We start from the raw sequence: 21,258 nt of genomic DNA, 5'->3' as shown, positions 1-21,258 counted from the left end.
TGAAGTCCCTTCCAACCCAGGCCATTCTATGATTCTATGATTCCATGATAATGTGGCTGCAGTGGGTCCTTCTCTGAGCTCAGCATGTGATACATAATCCTGGAACCTGGATCCTATAGCCTTGATCCCGACTTGATTTTGCCTTTTTGTTATCAGTGATATGCCAAGGGTCAGACACATGATGACAGTATCCCATAAGCACCCCCTGTTTTCCCAGGCAGTCCCAAGCCTACTGCTGCCATCACAGATTTTCTACAGCTAGCTGATGAGGGGCCAACACCACACCAGCATTGCTGCCTGGGGAGCCCCACACACCCCATCCCCGCAGGGCTTTCTGCAGGGCCCTCTGCACCTCCTGGTTGCGGAGGCTGTAGATGAGAGGATTCAGCATGGGGGTGACGATGCAGTACAGCGCAGAGACCACTGTGTCAGCCACTGGCGAGTAGCCAGTGTTCGGTCGGTTGTAGTTCAGGTTGGCTGTCACGAAGTACAGGGTGACCACAAGCAGGTGGGCAGAGCAAGTGGAGAAGGCTTTGTGCAGGCCAGAAGCCACAGGCATCCCAAGGACAGCAGCCAGTATGCGGAGGTAGGAGATGATGACAAACAGGAAGGGGCTGAGGCCCACAAAAACGCTAGCAGCATGGAGTGCCGCTTCAACAGGGTGGGTGTTGCTGCATGCTGCCCTCAGTAGTGGGGGAGCATCACAGAAGATGTGCTGGAGATGGGCAGCCCCGCAGAAGGACAGCTTAGAAGCCAGAAGTGTGTGCACAGCTGAATCCAGCATACCCCAGAGCCAGCAGCCCGCAGCTGCCACTGTGCAGACACCCCGGCTCATGGTGTGGACATAGTGCAGGGGCTGGCATATTGCTGCATAGCGATCATAGGCCATGACAGCTAGGAGTGCACACTCGGCTCCTGCGCACGCCATCAGGAAGAACATTTGTGCCAGACACCCGCAGTAGGAGATGGTTGCCTGTGAGCGCAGCACATTTGACAAGATCTTGGGTACTGTCACTGATGAGTAGCAGATGTCCAAGAAGGACAGATGGCTGAGGAAGAAGTACATAGGGTTGTGGAGATGGGGATCCAGGGACACAAGGGCAAGTATTGCAAGATTCCCCAGAAGCGTGACCAGGTAAACAACCAGAAAAAGGACGAAGAGGAAGGGCTGGCCATGAGAAAAGCCCAGGAGCATGAACTCTGTCACCCGAGTCTGGTTCTCTCCTGCCATGGGGCCAGCTGGTTTGGTCTGCAGGCAGAAAAGAGCACTGGGAAGAGGTGGAGATTGTGAGCCACAGGACTGGTGCACACCCACCCACAAAGCAAGGATTTCACTGGTATGATGGCTTTAGTCCTATCTCCGTAATGGATGAAAGCCTCCCATACTGGTATTTCAGACAGTGGCATTTTGCAATCAATAGATGTGTTATTCAGTGTTGGTGACCTGACTGCAAGAGTCACACAGGAAAAACCATGACCACTGCACATCCTGACTAACCTACACTTCCTTGGTTCACCCACTGCATTGAAGAAGACCCAGCATGTCTTTCTTTTTCTCCTGTTTGCACTTATGGTGACCCCACACTTCCCTACTTCTTTAAGATCCCTTACAACCTGAGCCAGTCTGTGATATGATTCTATGTTAGTGCTCTATAATATTCTTGAATCAGAGAATAAGGTAACTGGTCAGTGTAGCAACCATCACTGAGCATGTCTTTGCCAGGAACTCTAGCTGCTGCTGGGTTCTGGACTGGTTTTCACTGACAGTACCAGGTATGGCTGGAGTGCAAGGCAGGGTACTGCACATAATTGAACTCAAGGAAGTAGTTCTCTGCTATTCTGACATGGAAACTGTACACTTCAAAACAAGACGCCATCATGTCTGCCTCCCTGCATCTGTACAGGGTATCTGTGAGAAGCTTTTCCTCATGGGTAACAGTTCGATCTTCTCTGACAAATCTCCTGTGATCAGTATTCAGCAATGTCCCCAAGCTATCAGTCAGTTCCTGTCACTCTAAATTTAGTGAACATTAGAGAAATTTCCTGATGCTTATTCAGGGTTCCATTGCCATTATACAAGGCCAAAGTGAATATGCCACACACACACACAAAATCCGTTTCTCTTCAAAGACATTTTTAGCAACTGATTACAATTGTCCTGTCTCTTCACTATAATAACATGATTAAATTATTTCAGGCATAAATCCTTGCTTAACATTCATTTATATGTTTTTAATTTCTCTGTCCAAAGCATGTAACACAGAATCACAGAATGCTGAGTTTGGAAGGGACCTCTGGAGATCTTCTTGTCCAACTAGGGCCATCTATTCAACCAGGGCTACCCAGAGCTGCTTACCCAGCATCATGTACAAATAGCTTTTGAAGATCTCCAACAAGAGAGACTCCACAGTTTCTCTGGGCAACCTGTGCCTGGTCACCCACACAGTGAGAAAAAGTTTCTTGATGGCACCGCCTGTGTTCCAGTTTGTACCCATTTCCTCTTGTCCTGTCACTGGGCACCAATGGAAGGAGCTTGGCTCTGTCCTCTTTGCACCCTCCCTTCAGATATCCCCTTCCAGCCTTCTCTTCTCCAGGATGAACAGTCCTGGCTCTCTTAGAGTCTCCTCATAAGTGAAAGGTTCCAGTCCCTGCATCATCGTTGAGGCCTTTCATTAGACTCTCTCCAGCATGTCCATGTCTCTCTTGTACTGGGGAGCCCAGAACCAGACCCAGCACTTGAGGTGTGGCCTCCTCAGTGTTGAGTAGAGGAGCAGGATCACCTCCCTCGACCTTCTGGCAATACTTTGCCTAATGCAGCCCAATGATATTGTTAGCCTTCTTTGTGGCAAGTGCACATTGTTGGCTCATGTTCGACCTGTTGTCTACCACGATCCCCAGGTCCTTTACAGCCAAGTTGCTCTCCATTTGTGCAGCCCCTGCCATACATTGCAGCATGATGTTAAAACAGTGAGCAATGGAGAATTTACTGCTTTTTCTTGGAGTTTTTTTTTTTTCCTTATGCTTTCTAAGAAATTAAAAACATTGCTAAATTTTTGCGTTTTGTTCTGATGGAATTGCTGGAATGTCAGCTCTGTCCCATTTATGCTTTTCAGGTCTTTCTCTTCCAGATTAGGTAGCCTCTAGTGTGATAGTATTTTCTCCTTGTTTTTACACTTGCACACTGTAATCAGTCTTAGTGTTTGTTTCAATGTGCTAAGTAGACTAAGAGCTTTAATGTTTCCATGGTGAAGTTCACTACTTTTAGTTCTGTTTAATTTCTCTTACTCTCTATTTATTGTTTCTAATTTTAATACTGAAAGGAAAATTTGCAGTCAAAAGGTTAATTCACCATTATTGTGGAACCATTTAGGTTGGAAAAGACCCTTAATATTATCAAGCTCAAGCATCACCTAACACTACCAACTCCACCTCTAAACCATGTCCGTAAGCATCACTTCCATGTGTTTTAAATACCACAAGGCATGGGAACTCCACCACTTCCCTGGGCAGCCTGTTCCAATGCTTAACCACCCTTTCCATGAAGAAATTCTTCCCAGTATCCAATCTAAACCTCTCTGGTGCAACTTGAGACTGTTTCCTCCCATCCTACCACTTATTACCTGAAAAAAAGAGACCAACACCCTGCCTGCTGCAACCTTTCAGGTTGCAGCAGGCAGGGTGTACAGAGCCATGAGGTGACAGGGTGTTCAGGTTGTACAGAGCCATGAGGTTTCTCCTCAGTCACCTTTACTCTAGACTCAGCTGCCGCAGTTCCATCAGCCACTCCTCATGTGTCTTCTTTTCCAGTTCCTTCATCAGTCTTATTGCTCTTCTTTGAGCATGTTCCAGCAAATGAGTAACTTTCTTGCAGTGAGGGGCCCAAAACGGAACACAGTACTTGAGATACAGTCTTGCCTGTGCTGAGCACAGCGGGATAATCACTCCCCTGTTCCCACTGGCCATGGTATTTCTGATGCAGGCCAGGATGGCATTAGCCTCATTGGCTACCTGAGCACACGGCTGTCTCCTGTTCAACCAGCTGTTGACCAGCAGCCCCAGGTTCCTTTTCTGACAGGCAGCTTCCAACCACTCTTCCCCAAGCCTGTACCACTCCATGTGGTTGTTACAGCTCAAGTGCAAGACCTCACACTTAGTCTTCTTGAAAGTTACGCAATTGGACTCATCCCATTGATGCAGCCTATCTAGATCCCTCTGCAGAACCTTCCTTCACTCAAGTAGATCAACATGCCCACCCAAGTTGGTGTCATCTGCAAACTCACTGAGGATGTACTCAATCCCCTCATAAAGATCATTGGCAAAGACATTAAACAAAACAGGCCCAAATACCGAGCCCTGGGGAACGCCACTTGTGACTGACCGACAGCAGGATTTATCTCCATTCACAACAACCCTTTGAGCCTGGCCATCCAGATAGTTTTCTACACAGCAAACAGTAGATCTGTCCAAGCCATGAGAATGAGACTGCCTCCTTGATTCCCAAAGGATCAAGAACTCTATCATCTTGAGATCATTATGCCCGAGAGCCTCCAACCAACATATCAACCACATCAACCTTCCTTGTAAACAACGGGTCTAGTAGGACATCTTCCCAAGTCTGTTCTCTGACCACCTGTGTCAGGAAGTTACCGACACACATTCCAGGAATCGCTTAGTCTGTTTCTTCTCCACTGTATTGTATTTCTAGCAGACAACTGGGAATCACAGAATCACAGAATAGCTGAGGTTGGAAGGGACCTTTGAAGATTATCTAGTCCAACCCCCCACAGAGCAGGATCACTTGGAGCACATTGCGCAGGATGATATCCTGACGAGTTTTGAATATCTCCAGAGAAGGAGACAGCACAGCCTCTCTGGGCAACCTGTTCCAGTGTTGTCACCCTCACAGTAAAGAAGTGCTCCCTCATATTCAGCCAGAATTTCCTGCGCTTAAAGTTGAAGTCTCCCATGGGAATGAGTGCTAGCAATTGCAAAACTTCTAGCTGCTTATAAAATATTTCATCCTGGTTGGGTGGTCTATAACATCCTTCTACCACAATATCTCCCTTGTTAGCCTTTCTCCCGACTTACCCAAAGGCATACAACCCTTTCATCACTATAAGTAAGTTCCATAAAATCAAGACCTTCCCTCATGTGGAGGGCTACTCCACCTCTTTGCCTTCTCTGCCTATGGGTCCTGAAAAGTCTATATACATCCATCTTAGCACATTCAATGACATAAAAACTTGATACTCCATCTTGAGTGGGGGTGCTGCAAAGCTGAGTGGCAACTGCTTGGCCAAGCTCTTCAGCAGTGTCCAAAGTCATCATATTCTTTAACAGTGTTTTTGTTGTTGTTTTAATTACTATTTCTGCATATGTTTGACAGGAACATAAGGACTATCATCCATTGGACTCCAATGGACTAATCATCGAGTATTCTGGAAATTAGGGATGATCTCTTCCTTCAAGTCAGCCCACAGCCAAAGCAATATGGATTTTGATGCAAGAATAGCACAGCTTGTTTGTCTCAGTGTTACTTTAGTCCTGAAAGCAACCAGGATCATGTTCCTGAGAGAGACAAGAGCTGGAACAGCACACAGCAGTGTTCCCCTGGAAACATCTCCTATCTCCATCTGTCCCTGTCTGCAAAGCTGCATAATGTGCACATTTCTCTGTACAGGTTCAAAACTATGTATGCATGAACATGAACATGCACAGCACTGAGGCAGTCAGTTTTGGTAGGGCACAGATGCCTCCGTGGTACAGGTGTGAGTGCATGCTCTGCTAAGGACCTTGTCAGATGCTTTTACTACTAACCTGCTAGCCAGCAGCAGGAGTCTACTGACAAATTACAGTGGAGATGGCTCCAGTTAAGGTGGGGACCTCCCTGTTACGCAGGAGGGACATGGGAATGTCAATAAAAGGAGTGCTAAAAATAAGAATAAATTCAAAGTAGGAGATTAGGTATGTAATGGCTAGTTATCTGTTTATGTTCTGAGCTCAACCCTTGAAAATCAGAGTAGGTGAGAAAGAGGTGAGTGAGCCCATCACATGATGTCAATGAGCCCTTGGGCTGATGCAAGTACACAGTGATGACATGTCAATCATGGTATTTCCAGCAACTGCGGGGAACTGTTAGTTCTGCTGCAGTAGTGACAGAGGGCTGGAGACCCGCAGATGATGTACTCCCCGTACTGACAAATTCAGGCTTGATTAGGTGTTAAGGCACAGGACTACAGTGCAGACACAGAAGCTTCACAGAAGCTGAGCCTAATCTTTCACCATAGTATGGAGCAATGTAGCAGTCAGTGACACAGCCACATGACGAGAAATGCCTGATTTAAATCTTTTGTCCTCAGACATCCTGTACACAATGAAATGGAAACATGGTAGGAAAATCTTGCTTCCTCCCTCACACTGCACAGGATTGAGCCTCTTTCACTTGCACTGAAAGAGATTTCTCATGGTCACTAATGACCCCCAGCTGTTTCCCAGTGAAACTACACCGTTGTTCACTGCTGACCAGCCCCAAAAGGCTGTGTAGATGAGCAGAGAGGGAGCATTGTTGCTGTTAGTGCTGGGGAGGCAATTGGTTTCTCTCACTCCCTGTAGATGTAGGAAGGCACTGTTGATTGGTGTGATAGTGATGCACTGGTTTGAGACCCAGCTTACCACTAGTGAAATGCCTAAAGAAGGTGCTTTGCATCATCTGAGTGCACTTCTGCATAGATCCAGCATTTTGGGGTGTTGTGTGTCACCCTACCTCCTACAGGAAGCCAAATATGCTGTGTGCCCACCCAAGGAAGCTAGCTGCTCCTGAAGGAGAATGTGGCTTTCTTCTCCAAGCTATCATGGCCCATTTGAACCTAGCTGAGCAGACCAGATAACCTGGAGCAAGTAGCCATGGGAGGTAGAATCCTGAAACTTGGGTATGGTCCAGAACCAGTTTGAGGTGATGGCTGAACTAAGGAAGCCGGCAATAATGCAGAACTAATTTATTCTGAAAAAGACTTGATTGCATCACCAGCAGCCACAGCCTGCTTGCATGCCTGGAACACCTAGGAGTCCTGGGTGCCATACCATGTGCTGACAGGGACCCCTGAGATGGTTCCACCATGAATAAGACCCCTAAGAACATCCCACCATAAACAAGACTGCTGTCCCGACCATGGGCAGCGGGCCTGCCCTTCCTGCACTCCCTTACCTCCATGTCCAACAGCAAACTGGCTGATATCCAGTGCTTGCTACAAGGGAAAAATAACAATGTTCATGACTGCTGCCCACAGCATCTTACCTGCATGAGGAAGGGCCTCTGTGTCCGCTAGGCTTGTGAGCAGAGGAGCTGCTTTTAACCCCATGAGGACCCTGGGGGAGAGGCTTGCAGAGGTAGTTCTTGTTCATTGGCAAGGAGCAGAGACACATACCCCAGTCAGACTACACAAGTGGAATCTGAGCAATTGGGATGAAGCCCTCCTGACACAAGACTCACTTTGACCCCACACACCGCTCCAGGCTGTTCTGAGGGCAACTCAGCCAGGCCCTGTCTGAGAGAGCATTTTCAGGGAAGCTGGGCTGACAAGGTCGAAGCACCATGACAAAAGGACTTTTTGACACAGTAATTTGCTTAGACTTTTAAAAGTTTTGCCTCTTGTAACAATGATGAATATTTCCTTGCTCCACACAGAAATTCAGTGGCTTGGTATTCCCATATAATCTGGCTACTCTCTCATGTTTTTATATGAAGACGCATGCTGGCAGCACTTGGAGAAACCCCCTCCCACACTGATATTTGAAATAAGGCTTTGCTGAGACCATCAATATTTGGCAGAAATATTAAAATATACTGAAATCTTGTCAGATGCCAGAAACTTGGTAGCTATTTCTGGCAATCCATGTCCATTTTTTTTTGTAGTTCTTTCTTCAGGGCAGCCTTTATGAGGAGAAACTTCAATGCCGTATCCTCCTCTGTTCTACCAAGGCATATCAAGTCTATCCTTGGGTTGCGTAACCACAAGGTTTGGGCTCAGATCCTTTGAGTACTAAGCAGTTCTGGAAATCAGACTCAACTGGGTGCAGAGCCCTTTACTTGTTCAATCGTAAGTGCTAAGCTTTTCAAAAAACATACACTATTGTAAAAAACTGTGAACGTCTCCATGTTTCCCTGTTTGTTTTGACAGATGTATCTTTACCAGCTTAAGAATTCTTTCTCAGTCAAAAACCATCATCGCTTATATCAGCTTACTACAGCTGTAGTGCCTACTCAGTGTTCATGGACTGCACCTGGACACAAATGTTTCTTTTGGACACAGAGACAAGGAAAACAATGCAATTAATGATGTTGTTCCAGGTGGCAGTAATCTGCCTGCACAGCCCACCCACTACCTAAAACACAACCAGCTCCATGGTCAGACAAGGCTGCTGTGGGTTGTAGTCAGTTAGGTCTGGAAACTCCCTTGAAGACAGAGATGCCACAGCCTCTCTGAGATGCTGATCAACTACCTCACAAGCTTCAGAGTCACTGTTGTTCCTTACATCCATTCAGAAGGAAGTATCTTGAACTTGAAATATCTTTGCCTGACTTTTGCCTACTGCTCTCTTCCTCTGTCCAAGCCCCATTGTGAAGAACCTGGTATTATTTTCTGGATTTCTTTCCTATATGTACAGTAAGGCTGCTAGGTGGTACCCACCAAAGCCATTTCTTCTGCAGGCTGAACAAGCCTAGCACCCTCAGCCTCTGCTCACAAGGCAAATGCTCCAGTCCTGATCATCTTGGTGGCTCTCTACTGAAACTCTCCTCTAGTTTGTTGACATTGTTCTGGGGAGCCCAACACTGGATCCAGTATCTGGATATGGTCTCAGGAGTAACAAATAGAGGGGCATAACCACTTGCCTCATTCTATTTTCTTTGCTTCTCTTCACACAGCCCAGAATGCCCTTGGCCATCTTTGCTGCCAGGGCAAACTGCTGCATCGTATCCAGCTCACTGTCCAACAAAGGCTCCTAGGGCCTTTTCCACAGAGCTGCTACAAGCATCCCCAGCCTGTCTTGTTCCCAGGTGCTTTGTCTTGCCAGGCATAGAACTTGGCAGTTGTTCTTGTCGAATTTCATGATGTTCTTGTTGGCCCATTCCTCCAGCCTGACCAGGTCCCTCTGAAAGGCAGCCCTTGAACATACACACCCTCAATTTGGTGTCACCTGCAAATTTGACAAGAGTGCCATCTCTTCCATGTAACTAATGAAGATGCTAAACAATACAGGTCAGGTGGACAGATATCTGTGATGCTCTACTTGTCACTGGTATCCAGGCAGAGAATGACTTGGTAATCACCATTCTCTGAACCTGATGATCCAGATAATTTTATACCACTGCTTTCACTGATATTGCTATTGCTTTGACATATAAAAGCTGAATGCATTTTTCTTCCTGTTCCTCTCCTCCCCCCCCCCCCCCCCCTTTTTTTTTAAATACACTTTTATTGTATTCTTTCTGTGGCCACATCTGATTGAGGAGCTCAGTGCTTTGTTGATGGCGATGTTTCTTCCTGTTGTCTGCAGCAGGCTTGTGCTCTCTTTTTGTTTGTTTGTTTGTTTGTTTTTTCCTCAGTGATTTGGACTATCACTGAGGTAGTTTTGATGGTGCTAAAACTGCTCTGCCAGATGTCAGCCAAACAGTAGTTCCAACAGTTTTAGTACAAACTGGCTCAGGCTTGTGTTCTCCTTTTCCTCTGAATATCCCTGTTTAGAAAGCTCCATGGGTAATATTCTTCATAATTTTCTTATAAACACCACAGTTGTAGCACTCAGACTTATTTGACAGAGATTGTAGGAAAATGCCCTCTTTTACTATAGCATCGATACAACTGAGCATACCAAACTTCCAGCTCCCTTTTACAAGTCAGTCATGTCATACATTGCCCAGTGGGTTCTGTGAAGGCTCTGGGGCTGGAGCACAGGATGTATGCAGAGACGCTGACAGTTTGATTTGTTCAGCCTGAAGAGCAGAAGGTGAAGGGGAGACCTCATTGCAGTCTGCAGCTGCCTAATGGGAGCAGGAAGAGCTGATGGAGACAGATTCTTCTCACAGGTGCATTATGATGAGAAAGGGCAACAGGCCCTAGTTGTAACGAGCAACATCCCCCTCTGGGAAGAAAAATCCTTCAAGCACTATATCTAAGCCCTGAGAAACTATGGACTCTGTACTTGCAGATACTCAGCCCTCACCTGCCTACAGCCCTGAGCAACCTGTGCTAATGGGTCCTGCTCTGAGCGGGGTTGGACCTCTTTCCCACTAGCATGTCTGACCTCTGAAATTAAATTCTTATCAGGTTTTGTAAGAACAATATTTCAGATTTCTCTCGTTGCTTTTTTTCCAGTAAAGAGTTGAGTTTTCTTCAAGAAGTATATGTGTGTATATATATATATATATATATATATATATATATATATATATATATACACACACGTATTTTTTTATTATTTTTTCAGATAAATTGCCTGGAATACTCTGCTAACTAGACCAGTCCATAAGCAAGAATAAGGAAAATCTGGCATTTCCAGTTCGGTCTGCCCAAGATAGGACAAAAGCCTCACTCTGTATCTTCTGAAAATGGTAATGGAATACAAGGTGACATTTGTTTCTAAGACTTGCATTTATTTATTAAATTTCTGAAGAAAACTGCAGTGCCTCAAGCTACTCTGTAGCAGGGAACAGGCATAACTAGTTTGGTACTGTGTAGTGAGGTGGGGGTGTTGATCTCTTCACCCAAGCAACAAGCAACAGGACAAGAGGAAACGAACTCAAGTTGGATCAGAGGATATTTGGAAAATATTCTTCACTGAAAGGGATGTGAAGCTTTAGAACAGGCTGCCCAGGGAAGTGGTTGAGCCACCATCCCTGCAGATATTTAAAAGATGTATAGATGTGGTGCTTAGGAGCATGGTTTAGCGATAGACTTAGCAGTGCTAGGTTAATGGATGGACTTGATGTTCTTAGAGCTCTTTTTTCATGCTAAATGGTTCTATGATTTTCATTCAATTTAATTGACCGCTAGTATTTACTTTGCAGGAAAAATAAAAAAGTCAGTAATGGTTGCACCTACATAATCCATCTATAAAAAGGGCCAAAGCTGACCTGATTTATTTGTGTTTGCCAGGGGCTGAGAGTATGTATAAATGGATCAGGCAATGTAAAGTGACTTGTTGACCTGTGGCATCATCCCTGCATTGCAGGGTTTGGAGGAGGTGTAACAACTTCACAGGGCCCTGTCACCAGCTCCAGGGTCAGCTTTTCATCCCGGCCAGCTTGTACTAGGAAAGGGATAGGTAAAGGCTGTCCTGTGACTAATGAGCAGCATTCAAAGGGAGCTTTTTGATGAAGCGTTCTTACTCTAACTACAAGAAGCATCACATTCACAGGTTCTCATTGTGCTGAGGGATTTCAATCGCCCAGATGTCTGCTAGGAAAGCTACACATCAGGCAGTATGCAATCCAGGAGGCTCCTAGAGTGCATTGAAAACAACTTCCTGGTCCAGGTATTAGAAAAACCAACCAGAGGAGAAGCATTTCTGGACCTGGTGCTCACCAGTGTGGATGACCTCATTAAAGAGGTTAAGATTGGAGGCAGTCTGGGTTGCAGTGACCATGCCCTAGTTGAGTCTGTGATCTTGAGGGACGTAGGCCTGGCAAAGGACAAAGTCAGGACTCTCAACTTTAGAAGAGCAAACTTCCAGTTATTCAAAGAATTAGTGGATGAGATCCCATGGGACACTGTCATTAGGGAAAGAAGACCTGATCAGAGCTAGCAACTCTTTAAGGATATTTTTCTTAGAGCGCAAGACCTCTCCATCCCCATGTGCAAAAAAACAAGCAGGGAAGGCAGGAAACCATCATGGCTGAGCAATGACCTTCTGGTCAAACTTAGGCAAAAGAAGGAACTACACTGGCAGTGGAAACAGGGCTATGTGTCCTGGGAAGAGTACAGAAACACTGTCTGGATGTACAGGGATGGGATCAGGAAAGCCAAGGCACTTGGCACTAGAGCTAAACTTGGCAAGGGATGCAAAAATAACCATAAAGGATTCTACAAGTACATTGGCCAGAAAAGAAAGACTAAGGAGAGTATACCCTGAAAATTGTAGATGGAGGACTGCTAACAACAGACATGAAGAAGGCTGAGGTACTTCACAACTTCTTTGCCTTAGTTTTCACAGGCAGTCAGGCTTCCCACATCTCTCAAGTCTCCAAACCTCTAGGCGGGGGCTGGGGGAGCAGAGTCCATCCCACTGTAAGTGAAGAGCAGGTTTGGGACCTCTTGATGCATCTGACCAGCTACAAGTCTATGGGGTCTGATGACATCCATCTCAGGGTTCTGAGGGAATTGGTTGGTGTAGCTGCCAAGCCACTCTCCATCATGTTTGAAAAGTCATGGCAGTCAGGTGAAGTCCCCAGTGATTGGAAAATGGAAACATCACTCCCATTTTTAAAAAGGGTAGAAAGGAAAACCTGGAGAACTACAGACTGGTGAGTCTCACCTCTGTGCCTGGCAAGATCATGGAACAGATCTGCCTGAAAGCAACGTTAAGGCACATGCAAGACAAGGAGGTGATCTGAGACAACCAGCATGGCTTCATGAAGGGCAAATTGTGCCTGACCAAGCTGGTGGCCCTCTACAATGGAGTGACAGCATCAGTTGACAAAGGAAGGCCAACTGATATCATCTACCTGGACTTCTGTAAGGCTTTTGACATGGTCCCAGGTGACATCCTGATTTCTAAATTGGAGAGATATAAATTTGAAGGGTGAACTATTCGGTGGATAAGGAATTGGCTTGGAGGTTGCACCTAGAGAGTAGTGGTCAATGGCTCTATGTCCAGTTAGATGCCGGTGACACGCGGTGTCCCTCAGGGGTCTGTCTTGGGGCTGGAGCTTTTCAATATCTTCATCAATGACATAGATGATGGGATAGAGTGCACCCTCAGCAAGTTTGCAGATGACACAAAGCTGAGTGGTGCAGTTAATACAACAGAAGGGATGCCATCCAAAGGGACTTGGATAAGCTGGAGAAGTGGGCCCACGTGAACCAAATGAGGTTCAACAAGTCCAAGTGCAGGGTGCTGCACCTGGGATGGAGCAATCCCAGGCATGAATATAGACTGGGAGAAGAACCTATTGAGAGCAACCCTGCAGAGAGGGATTTCAGAGTTACGGTAGATGAGGAGCTCGACATGAGCCAGCAGTGTGCACTTGCAGCCCAGAAGGCCAACTGTATCCTGGGCTGCATCAAGAGAGGCATGGGCAGCAGGTCAAAGGAGGGGATTGTCCCCCTCTGCTCTGCCCTTGTGAGACCCAATTTGGAGTTCTGTGTCCAGGTCTGGGGCCCCCAGTACAAGAGAGATGTTGACCTGTTATAACACAGGTCGTTATTTTGTTAGACATTGGAACAGGCTGCCCAGGGAAGTGGTGGAGTCACCATCCCTGGAAGTCTTCAAAAGACGTTTAGATGTCGAGCTTAGGGATATGGTTTAGTGGGGACTGTTAGTGTTAGGTCAGAGGTTGGACTCAATGATCTTGAGGTCTCTTCCAACCTAGAAATTCTGTGATTCTGTGATTCTGTAACACGTCCAGAGGAGGGCCACAAAGATGATCAGAGGGCTGGAACATCTCTCCTATGAGGAAAGGCTGAAAGAGCTGGGGATGTTCAGCCTGGAGAAGAGAAGACTCCGGGGAAACCTCATTGCAGCCTTTCAGTAAAGGGTTCTTATAAAAAGAATAGAGGGGGACTCTTTACTCATGAAGATAATGATAGGACAAGGGGGTATGGTTTTAAACTGAATGAAGGGAGATTTAGATTGGATGTTAGGAAGAAGTTCTTTACTCAGAGGGTGGTGAGACACTGGAACAGGTTGTTCAGAGAAGTTGTGGATGCCCCATCCCTGGAGGTGTTCAAGAACAGGCTGGATGAGGCCCTGAGCAACCTGATCTAGTGGGTGGCATCCCTGGCTATAGCAGAGGGATTGAAACTAGATGATCTTTAAGATCCCTTCCAATCCAAGCCATTCTATGATTCTATGATTCTTGCCTAATGATTATTTAATGGACAGCCATGGCAACTGCAGCCCTATCTCCATCCCTTTCTTATCCTTTCACCAGTCCCGTCCTCATGCTGCATGGGGCAGACCTCTAAGGCTTCTTACCCAGCCCTTGCCCAGACTTGGGCGCCAAGCCTGCCCCGGGGGCCAATTATTGCACTTCAAACAAGATGCTTTAAATAGAATGCTGAAGTTTGAGAGAAAAGTTAGTTTTCTTGCTTCCAGTTTGTCTGCTTGGTATACATTCCCTGCTGGCTCCCCTCCACAGAGAATATGCCACCAGGGTTTCAGTGCCAAGTAGTAAATGCCCAGAGCACTTCACTTTGCCACCTAGCATGTTTTTGTGAAACTTCTAAACAAGGCACACAGGGAGCTATTAGAAGTTTGATGTAGTCACTCATACAATAACTTTGAATCTGTTTACATCTGCTGTAATCAATTGCATCAGAATGTAGAAGAATGAAAAATGGAGAAAAAACACCTTCCCATCTTTGAAAAGTTCACACTCTAGGCCAAAAAAAAGTACACACAGAGTTTTTGAAGTATCAAAAAGAGAAAAAGCTAAATAATTTAACAGTGCCTTATCAGTCATTATGAAATACCTGAATGTCAGCAAACTTTGTGGAAAATATAAATTATTGCAACAGAAAATATGAAGTTGAAGTTCCATAACCACTTGTAATACTGATTTTACCTTCTTGCTCAACTTCCTGCTCTACACAGAGGCAGTATGTCTAGCTATATACATACACTACAGCCATATCAGATATCCCAGTTCTTATAGTTAGGAAGGGCAGTTTGATATTCCTTCCTTTTACTGGGAGTAACAGGTTCCTGACACACATAGGGAGATAGATGTTTGCATTTAGCAACAAGACCCACTTCATGAGTGGTATGAGCCAGATCACAGCTGCACATGGGTGCTACAAAGACACATCGGTCAGAGCTACGGTGTCTGCTGTAAGCACCTGGAGAATGGTCTCACCATGTGAAGCTAGGACAGAGAATCAGAAATGTGTGTTTTAAAGTTTTAGAAATGGTTTCCTGCTTGAATAATTTAGCAAGAGTGTCTGTGGCAATGCAGGAGGCCAGAATGTAGCATGCCTTGAGTAAACGGAGCACAGCAAGAGCCCTTGAGAAAAGTTTTGCATAGAAAGACAGTGCTGCTGGTATGATAACCAAATTTACAGACAATTAATTGATTTCTTGATGTGTTTAGAGTAGTAACTTAATGTAGCACAAAGATGACAAACTCACCTGAAGTAGTCATTCTGTGCTCTCTACTCAACAATGGAGAGCAACGGGTGTTTTGGGGAGTGTTGTAATTTCACCCCACAGGCAGCTAAGTACCATGCTGCTGCTTGCTCACTCTTCCCAGATGGGATGGGGGAGAGAACCAGGAAGGTAAAAGTTTGAGAATGCAGGGGTTGAGATGAGGACAGGTAAAGCAAAAGCTGTGCATGCAAGCAAAGCAGAACAAAGAATTCATTTGCTACTTCTTATCAGGAGACAAGAGTTCAGCCACTTCCAGGAAAGCAGGGCTCATCACACATAACAGTTTCTTGGAAAGACAAATGACATTACTCCAAATCCCCACCCCCACCATCCTTTTTTACCCCAGATTTTATTGCTGAGCATGTTGTCATACAGTAAGGAATATCCCTTTGGTCATCCTGGGTCAGCTGTCCTTGCTGCGTCCCCTTCCAACTTCTTGTACACCCCCAGCCTCCTCACTGTCAGGGTTGCACAAGGAGCAGAAAGGTTTTTAGATCTGTGTAAACACTGCTTTGTAACAACTAAAACAGTGGTGTGTTATCACCACTATTTTCTTCAAAAATCTGAAATACAGTATTGTGTGAGTCTCTAAGAAGAAAATTAACTCTATCCCAGCCAAAACCATGCCAGAAAGCAATTTGCCTGACCTGTCAGGCTGGAACAGTTCAGAATCATGTTCCTTCTGAAGACATGTGCCAGGCATAACATAGTCTGAGCATCCCTGGAATCTGTTTCCAATAACCAGCATTTCTCACCTTTGGCATTTTCAAGCCAATTTTGCAGGTATGCACCACTTTCAATGCCAAGCATGGCACAAGCAATCCCATTTTCCAGAGAGCATTGCCATTGACTTCCTGATAGAGGAGATCGGGGAGGTGATGAGGGAACACTCTCTACCAGACTTGGTACTCACAAATAAGAAAGAGTTTTCAGGCATATGAAGGCTAGCGGCAGTCTTACATGCAGTAACCACAACATGGAGGAAGTCAGGAAACCGAGAGGAATGAGCAAGGCAAAAAGTGTAAAGACCTGAGGGTACTAATATGCCTTAATATTGCTGACTATTCTCACCTGGGACCTCCACCCACTCTCTGCCCACAGTCCCAGGAGCCTGTCATCCCTGGACCCTAACATTCGCTATTATGGGCAAAACAATCTCAGCTTGAGGAATTTCACTTAAGTCACTGCCAATTAATGTAAACTTTTAATTACTCATTCAGGTACTGAGGAAAAAACGAGATACCAAAATAAAATAAAATAAAATAAAATAGAAACCTTTCCTCCCCTTTCCCAGGCTCAGCTTCAGCCTAACTCCTCTTCTCCCTGGTACCAACTCCCTTTGTGTTTCTTTTGTGTTATGCTCAGTTCTTCCCAATTCTTTTGGTGAGATGAGACTGCAGGAGGCTGAGGTCAGCATGTTGTGCAATCTTTTGCCACTCCTTACTTCTTACTTATTTCTTCCAATACTTTTTCTTTCTTACTCATTTTCTCTACTCAGCTGTGTTTCACCCATGATCTTCAGTTCCCTCAGGAGTGAATCTGCTCCTGTATGGCTCCTCCACAGGCTTCAGTTCCTTGGGGGCATTCCCGATCTGGCACGGTTCCTCCCTGGGCTTCATTTCCTTAAGGGAGAAATGGACCAATTTACTGAATCTCATGAAGTTCAGTAAAGAGAAATATTATATCCTCCAGCTGGGCAGGAATAATTCCATGTGACAATGCTCAGTACCTGGGTGTCCTGGTGACCAACAAGCTTACCATGACACTGGTCAACAGCATTGCCAATAATGCACCCTTGTGGCAGAAAATGCCAACTGCATCGTCAGGTGCATTAGCAAGAGCATTGCCAGCAAGTCAATGGAGATCTTTCACACTCTGTTTGGCACCTGTAAGGCTACTCTACAGTACTCTCACTAGTTCTAGGCTCACCAAGACAAGACAGCCATAGGAAAACTGCAGTCCAGCAAAGGGCCATGAATATGATGAAGGGACTTAAGCATCTGATATGTGAGGAGAGGCCAAGAGACTGTTCAGTCTTAAGAAGAGAAGCTCAGAAGGGTTTACCAGTGCACATAAATAACTGATAGGAGGCAGTAAACAGTGGTATCCAGTGAATAGATGACAGACAGCAGGTACAAACTGAAAGACTAAAAAATTCACTTAAACATAATAAAGTGTTTTTTTTTTTTTTTTTTTTATTTTACTTTTTACAGTAAGGGTAATGAGACAACCACCAAAGCAACCTGCTATAGGAGACCCTGCTTTGAGTAGGGTTGTTAGTCTAGTCAGTCTCTATTGCTGTCTCTCAAACTCCATCTTTCTGTGGTTCTGTGACCTGGGCAAAGGTGGCACATGTGTGGCACATGTGGTGGAGCCTGAGTATCACTGGTGAGAACTCCAGAGGGGGGCTGCAGTAGAGCTCAGCTGCAGATGATGCAAAGTAGGCATGTGGGTACCTGAGTTACAGGTCAATCTCTCCCTCCTCCCATTCTGACCATAATCCAGACCATACCCAGCTCAGGTGGTGTCCATTGCTATTTAGTATTTCCTTTTACACATTTAATCTTATTCCGTAGCTAGCGTCCAGCTGTTGCCAGAATTGTGGAGAAGTAAAATGCTGATAACAATAAAGACAAGATTTGCCTCTTTAAATCTAACTACACACACAAGTTGACTCTCTTACAGGTGAATCTTACTTTCACAGAATCATAGAATGGTTTGTGCTGGAAGGAACTTTAAAGATCATCTAACTCCACCACCACCCCCCACCTTCCTAATATCTAATCTATAGCCACCCTCTTTTAGTTTAAAATAATTCCCCCTTGTTCTATCACAACACTCCCTGATAGAGGGTCATTAATGAAGTGATGCCATGTTCTGCCATGATGCCACAGAACTTGCCTTTCCAGGCCCAAGGTGGTGTTTTGGGTGGTAGCATGGTTTACTGGATGTGTTTCCCGCCACCTGTTAGTTGTTTCTACCATGGCGAGTATGTAACATTTGCCTTGACAAGTTTGTGGGAGTGGTCCAGTCCAATATAGTCAATTTGCCTGGCCTCACCATATCGAAATCCTAGACACTGCCCCCTATTCCAGGGAGAACATTACTCTCATGGCTTGCCTCATCGCAGCTCACATGATTTGTGCGATGGCCTTAATGGTCAGGTCCAGCCCTCAAACGTGAGCCCATCTGTGTGTGGCATCCCTCCCCAGATGTCCTGATGTTTCATGGGCCCATCGAGCTACAAGCATCTCACCTGTATGTCCAGGTCCATCTGAGACACTTTAACTTTCAAAGCTCAATCCACTTTTTCATTATTCTGATATTCTTTCATGGCACGACTCTTGAGCATGTGAGCATCTATATGACACACCTTTATGGCCAGGTCCTCTACCCAGGCAGCAATACTTTGCCACAGAGCAGGTAAGTTTACCTCTGCGCACTACCAGCTGCTCTGTTTCCACTGCTGCAGCCACCCCCACAGGGCATTTGCCACCATCCGTGAGTCAGCATAGAGGTAGAATACTATCCACTTTTTTCTTTCAGCAATTTTTGGAGCCAGTTGGATGGCTTTCACTTCTGCATACTGACTCAACTCACTTTCCCCTTCCATGGCATCTACAGCTCATAGCGGGGGACTCCACACAGCAGCTTTCCACTTCTGATGGCTCCGAAACACACAACAGGATCTGTCAGTGAATAATACATGCTGCTTTCCATCTTCTGGCAACTCATTATATGGTGGTGCTTCTATGGCACAAATTACTCTTTGGTTGATACTCCAAGATTTCTGCCTTCCGGCCAGCCCATGTTCTCTTCCAGGATTCCTGGGCAGTTGGGTTTCCCCATTCAAGCCTGCTGTGTAATTAATGCTACCCACTTACTCCATGTAGTGTTGGTTGCATGACATATAGTGGGGATTCTCCTTCTGAACTTCCAGTGAAACACAGGTAGCTGTGATGGTACAGAAGCACAGCTCCTCTTGGCAACTTCTGAAGCAGCTTGAATACCCTCATATGCTGTTAGTATTTCCCTTTCACTTGGAGTGTAATTGGCTTCTGATCCTTGATAGCCCTAGCTCCAGAAACCCAGTGATTGACCTTGAGTTTTTATTTTTTGCTGTTGTTTATTTGTTTTTCACCCCCCAAAGGCTCCAGGTGAGGCCATATTCCCCAGCTGCAGCATAAAATACATTTTGCACAGTTGATCTTGTATGGACAGGACCAAGGGCTACCTCATGAGCTATTACTTCTTGTTAGATTTGTTCAAAGGCCTATTTTATCTTGGGGCTCCACTAAAAGTAGTTCCTCTTTTGAGTCACTCGATACAGAGGACTCACAAGCTGTCTGTAGCCTGGAACATGCATTCTCCAGAATCCCACAAGGCCTAGGAAAGCTTATGTTTCCTTTTTGCTAGTTGACAGAGACAAAACAGTTATTTTGTTGATCACATCTGTTGGAATGTGGCAACATCCAGCCTGCCATTTTACCCCCAAGAACTGGATTTCCTCTAGAGGTCCCTTGACCTTACTCTATTTAATGGTAAAACCAGCTTTCAGGAAAATTTATATTATTTTCTTTCCTTTCTCAAAAACCTCTGCTGCTGTGTTGCCCCACTCAATGATGTCACTGATGTATTGCAGGTGTTCAAGAGCTTCCCCCTGTTCCAGTGTAGTCTGAATCAGTCCATGGCAAAGGGTACAGCAGTGTTTCCACCCCTGGGGCAGTCGATTCCAGGTGTACTAGATGCCCCACCTAGTGAGAGCAAACTGTGGCTTGCACAGTGCTGCCAAAGGGATGGAGAAAAACACATTAGAGATATCATTTGTAATATACCACTTGGCTGCCTTTGATTCAAGTTCATATTGAAGTTCAAGCATGTCCAGCACTGCAGAAAGGAGATCTTGACCAAACTAAAACAGAAAAAGAAGGCAGAGGGTGGAAACAAAGGCATGGAGCCTAGGAGGGATAGAGATATTGTCTAATCAGCCAGGGATCAGGTTAGGAAAGCTGAAGTCCAATTTGAATTAAATTTGGACTTGAACATCAAGAGCAACAGGAAAGGTTCCTATAGGCATATTGGTGACAAAAGGAAGACAGTCAGTGTCACATCTGCTTGGCAAGATCATGGAGCAGATCCTCCTGGAAAATATGCTAAAGGCACATGGAAAAAAAAGGTAATTGGTGACAGCCAATATGGCTTCACTATGGGCAGATCATGCTTGACAAATCTGGTGGCCTTCTACAATGGGGTTACAGCATCGGCAGATCAAAGAGCAACTGACATCATCTACCCCAGAGGGACTGGCTGGGTTGAGAGGTGGGCCCAAGTTAACACAATGAAGTTCAACAAGGCCAAGTGCAAGGTCCTGAATCTGGGTCAAGGCAACCTCAAGCATGAATACAGGCTGGGTGGTGAGTGGGTTGAAAACAGCCCTGTCAAAACAGGCTTAGGGGTGTTGGTTGATGAGAAGCTCAACAGTAGTCAGCAATGTATGCTTGCAGACCAGAAAGCCAACTGTATCCTAGGCTGCATCAAAACCACCATGGCCAGCAGGATGACAGAGGTGATTGTCCCCATCTACTCTGTTCTTGAAAGACTACACCTGGAGAACTGCATTCAGCTCTTAGGACCCAGCACAAGAAAGACATGGACCTGTTAGAATGAGTCCAGAGAGTGCCATGAGGATGATCAGAGGGATGGAGAAGTTCTCCTATGAAGACAAGCTGAAGGAGTTGGGGCCTTCCATTACCTAAAGGAGGCTTACAAGAAAAAAGGAGGGACTCTCTGTCAGGGCATGTAGTGACAAGGCAAGGACTAATGGTTTTAAACTGAAAGAGGGAAGATTTAGGTTAGATATTGGGAATAAATTCTTTACTCAGAGGGTAGTGAGGC

General features: G+C 45.5%; 1 protein-coding gene across 1 annotated transcript; it reads right to left on the bottom strand.

Moving 5' to 3' along the window:
* Nucleotides 1–241: 241 nt before the first annotated feature.
* Nucleotides 242–1,231, bottom strand: LOC311431100 (olfactory receptor 5AP2-like; the record flags this gene model as incomplete). Its single annotated transcript, XM_084508314.1, has 1 exon — nt 242–1,231. The coding sequence occupies one exon, from the start codon at nt 1,229–1,231 to the stop codon at nt 242–244; it is 990 nt and encodes a 329-aa protein (XP_084364440.1).
* Nucleotides 1,232–21,258: the final 20,027 nt, after the last annotated feature.

The sequence above is a fragment of the Aythya ferina genome, assembly GCF_964211825.1.
Source record: "Aythya ferina genome assembly, chromosome: 1".
Lineage (NCBI taxonomy): Eukaryota > Metazoa > Chordata > Aves > Anseriformes > Anatidae > Aythya > Aythya ferina.
Note: the sequence above shows the minus strand (reverse complement) of the source record. Positions and strands in the feature narration are given on the sequence as shown.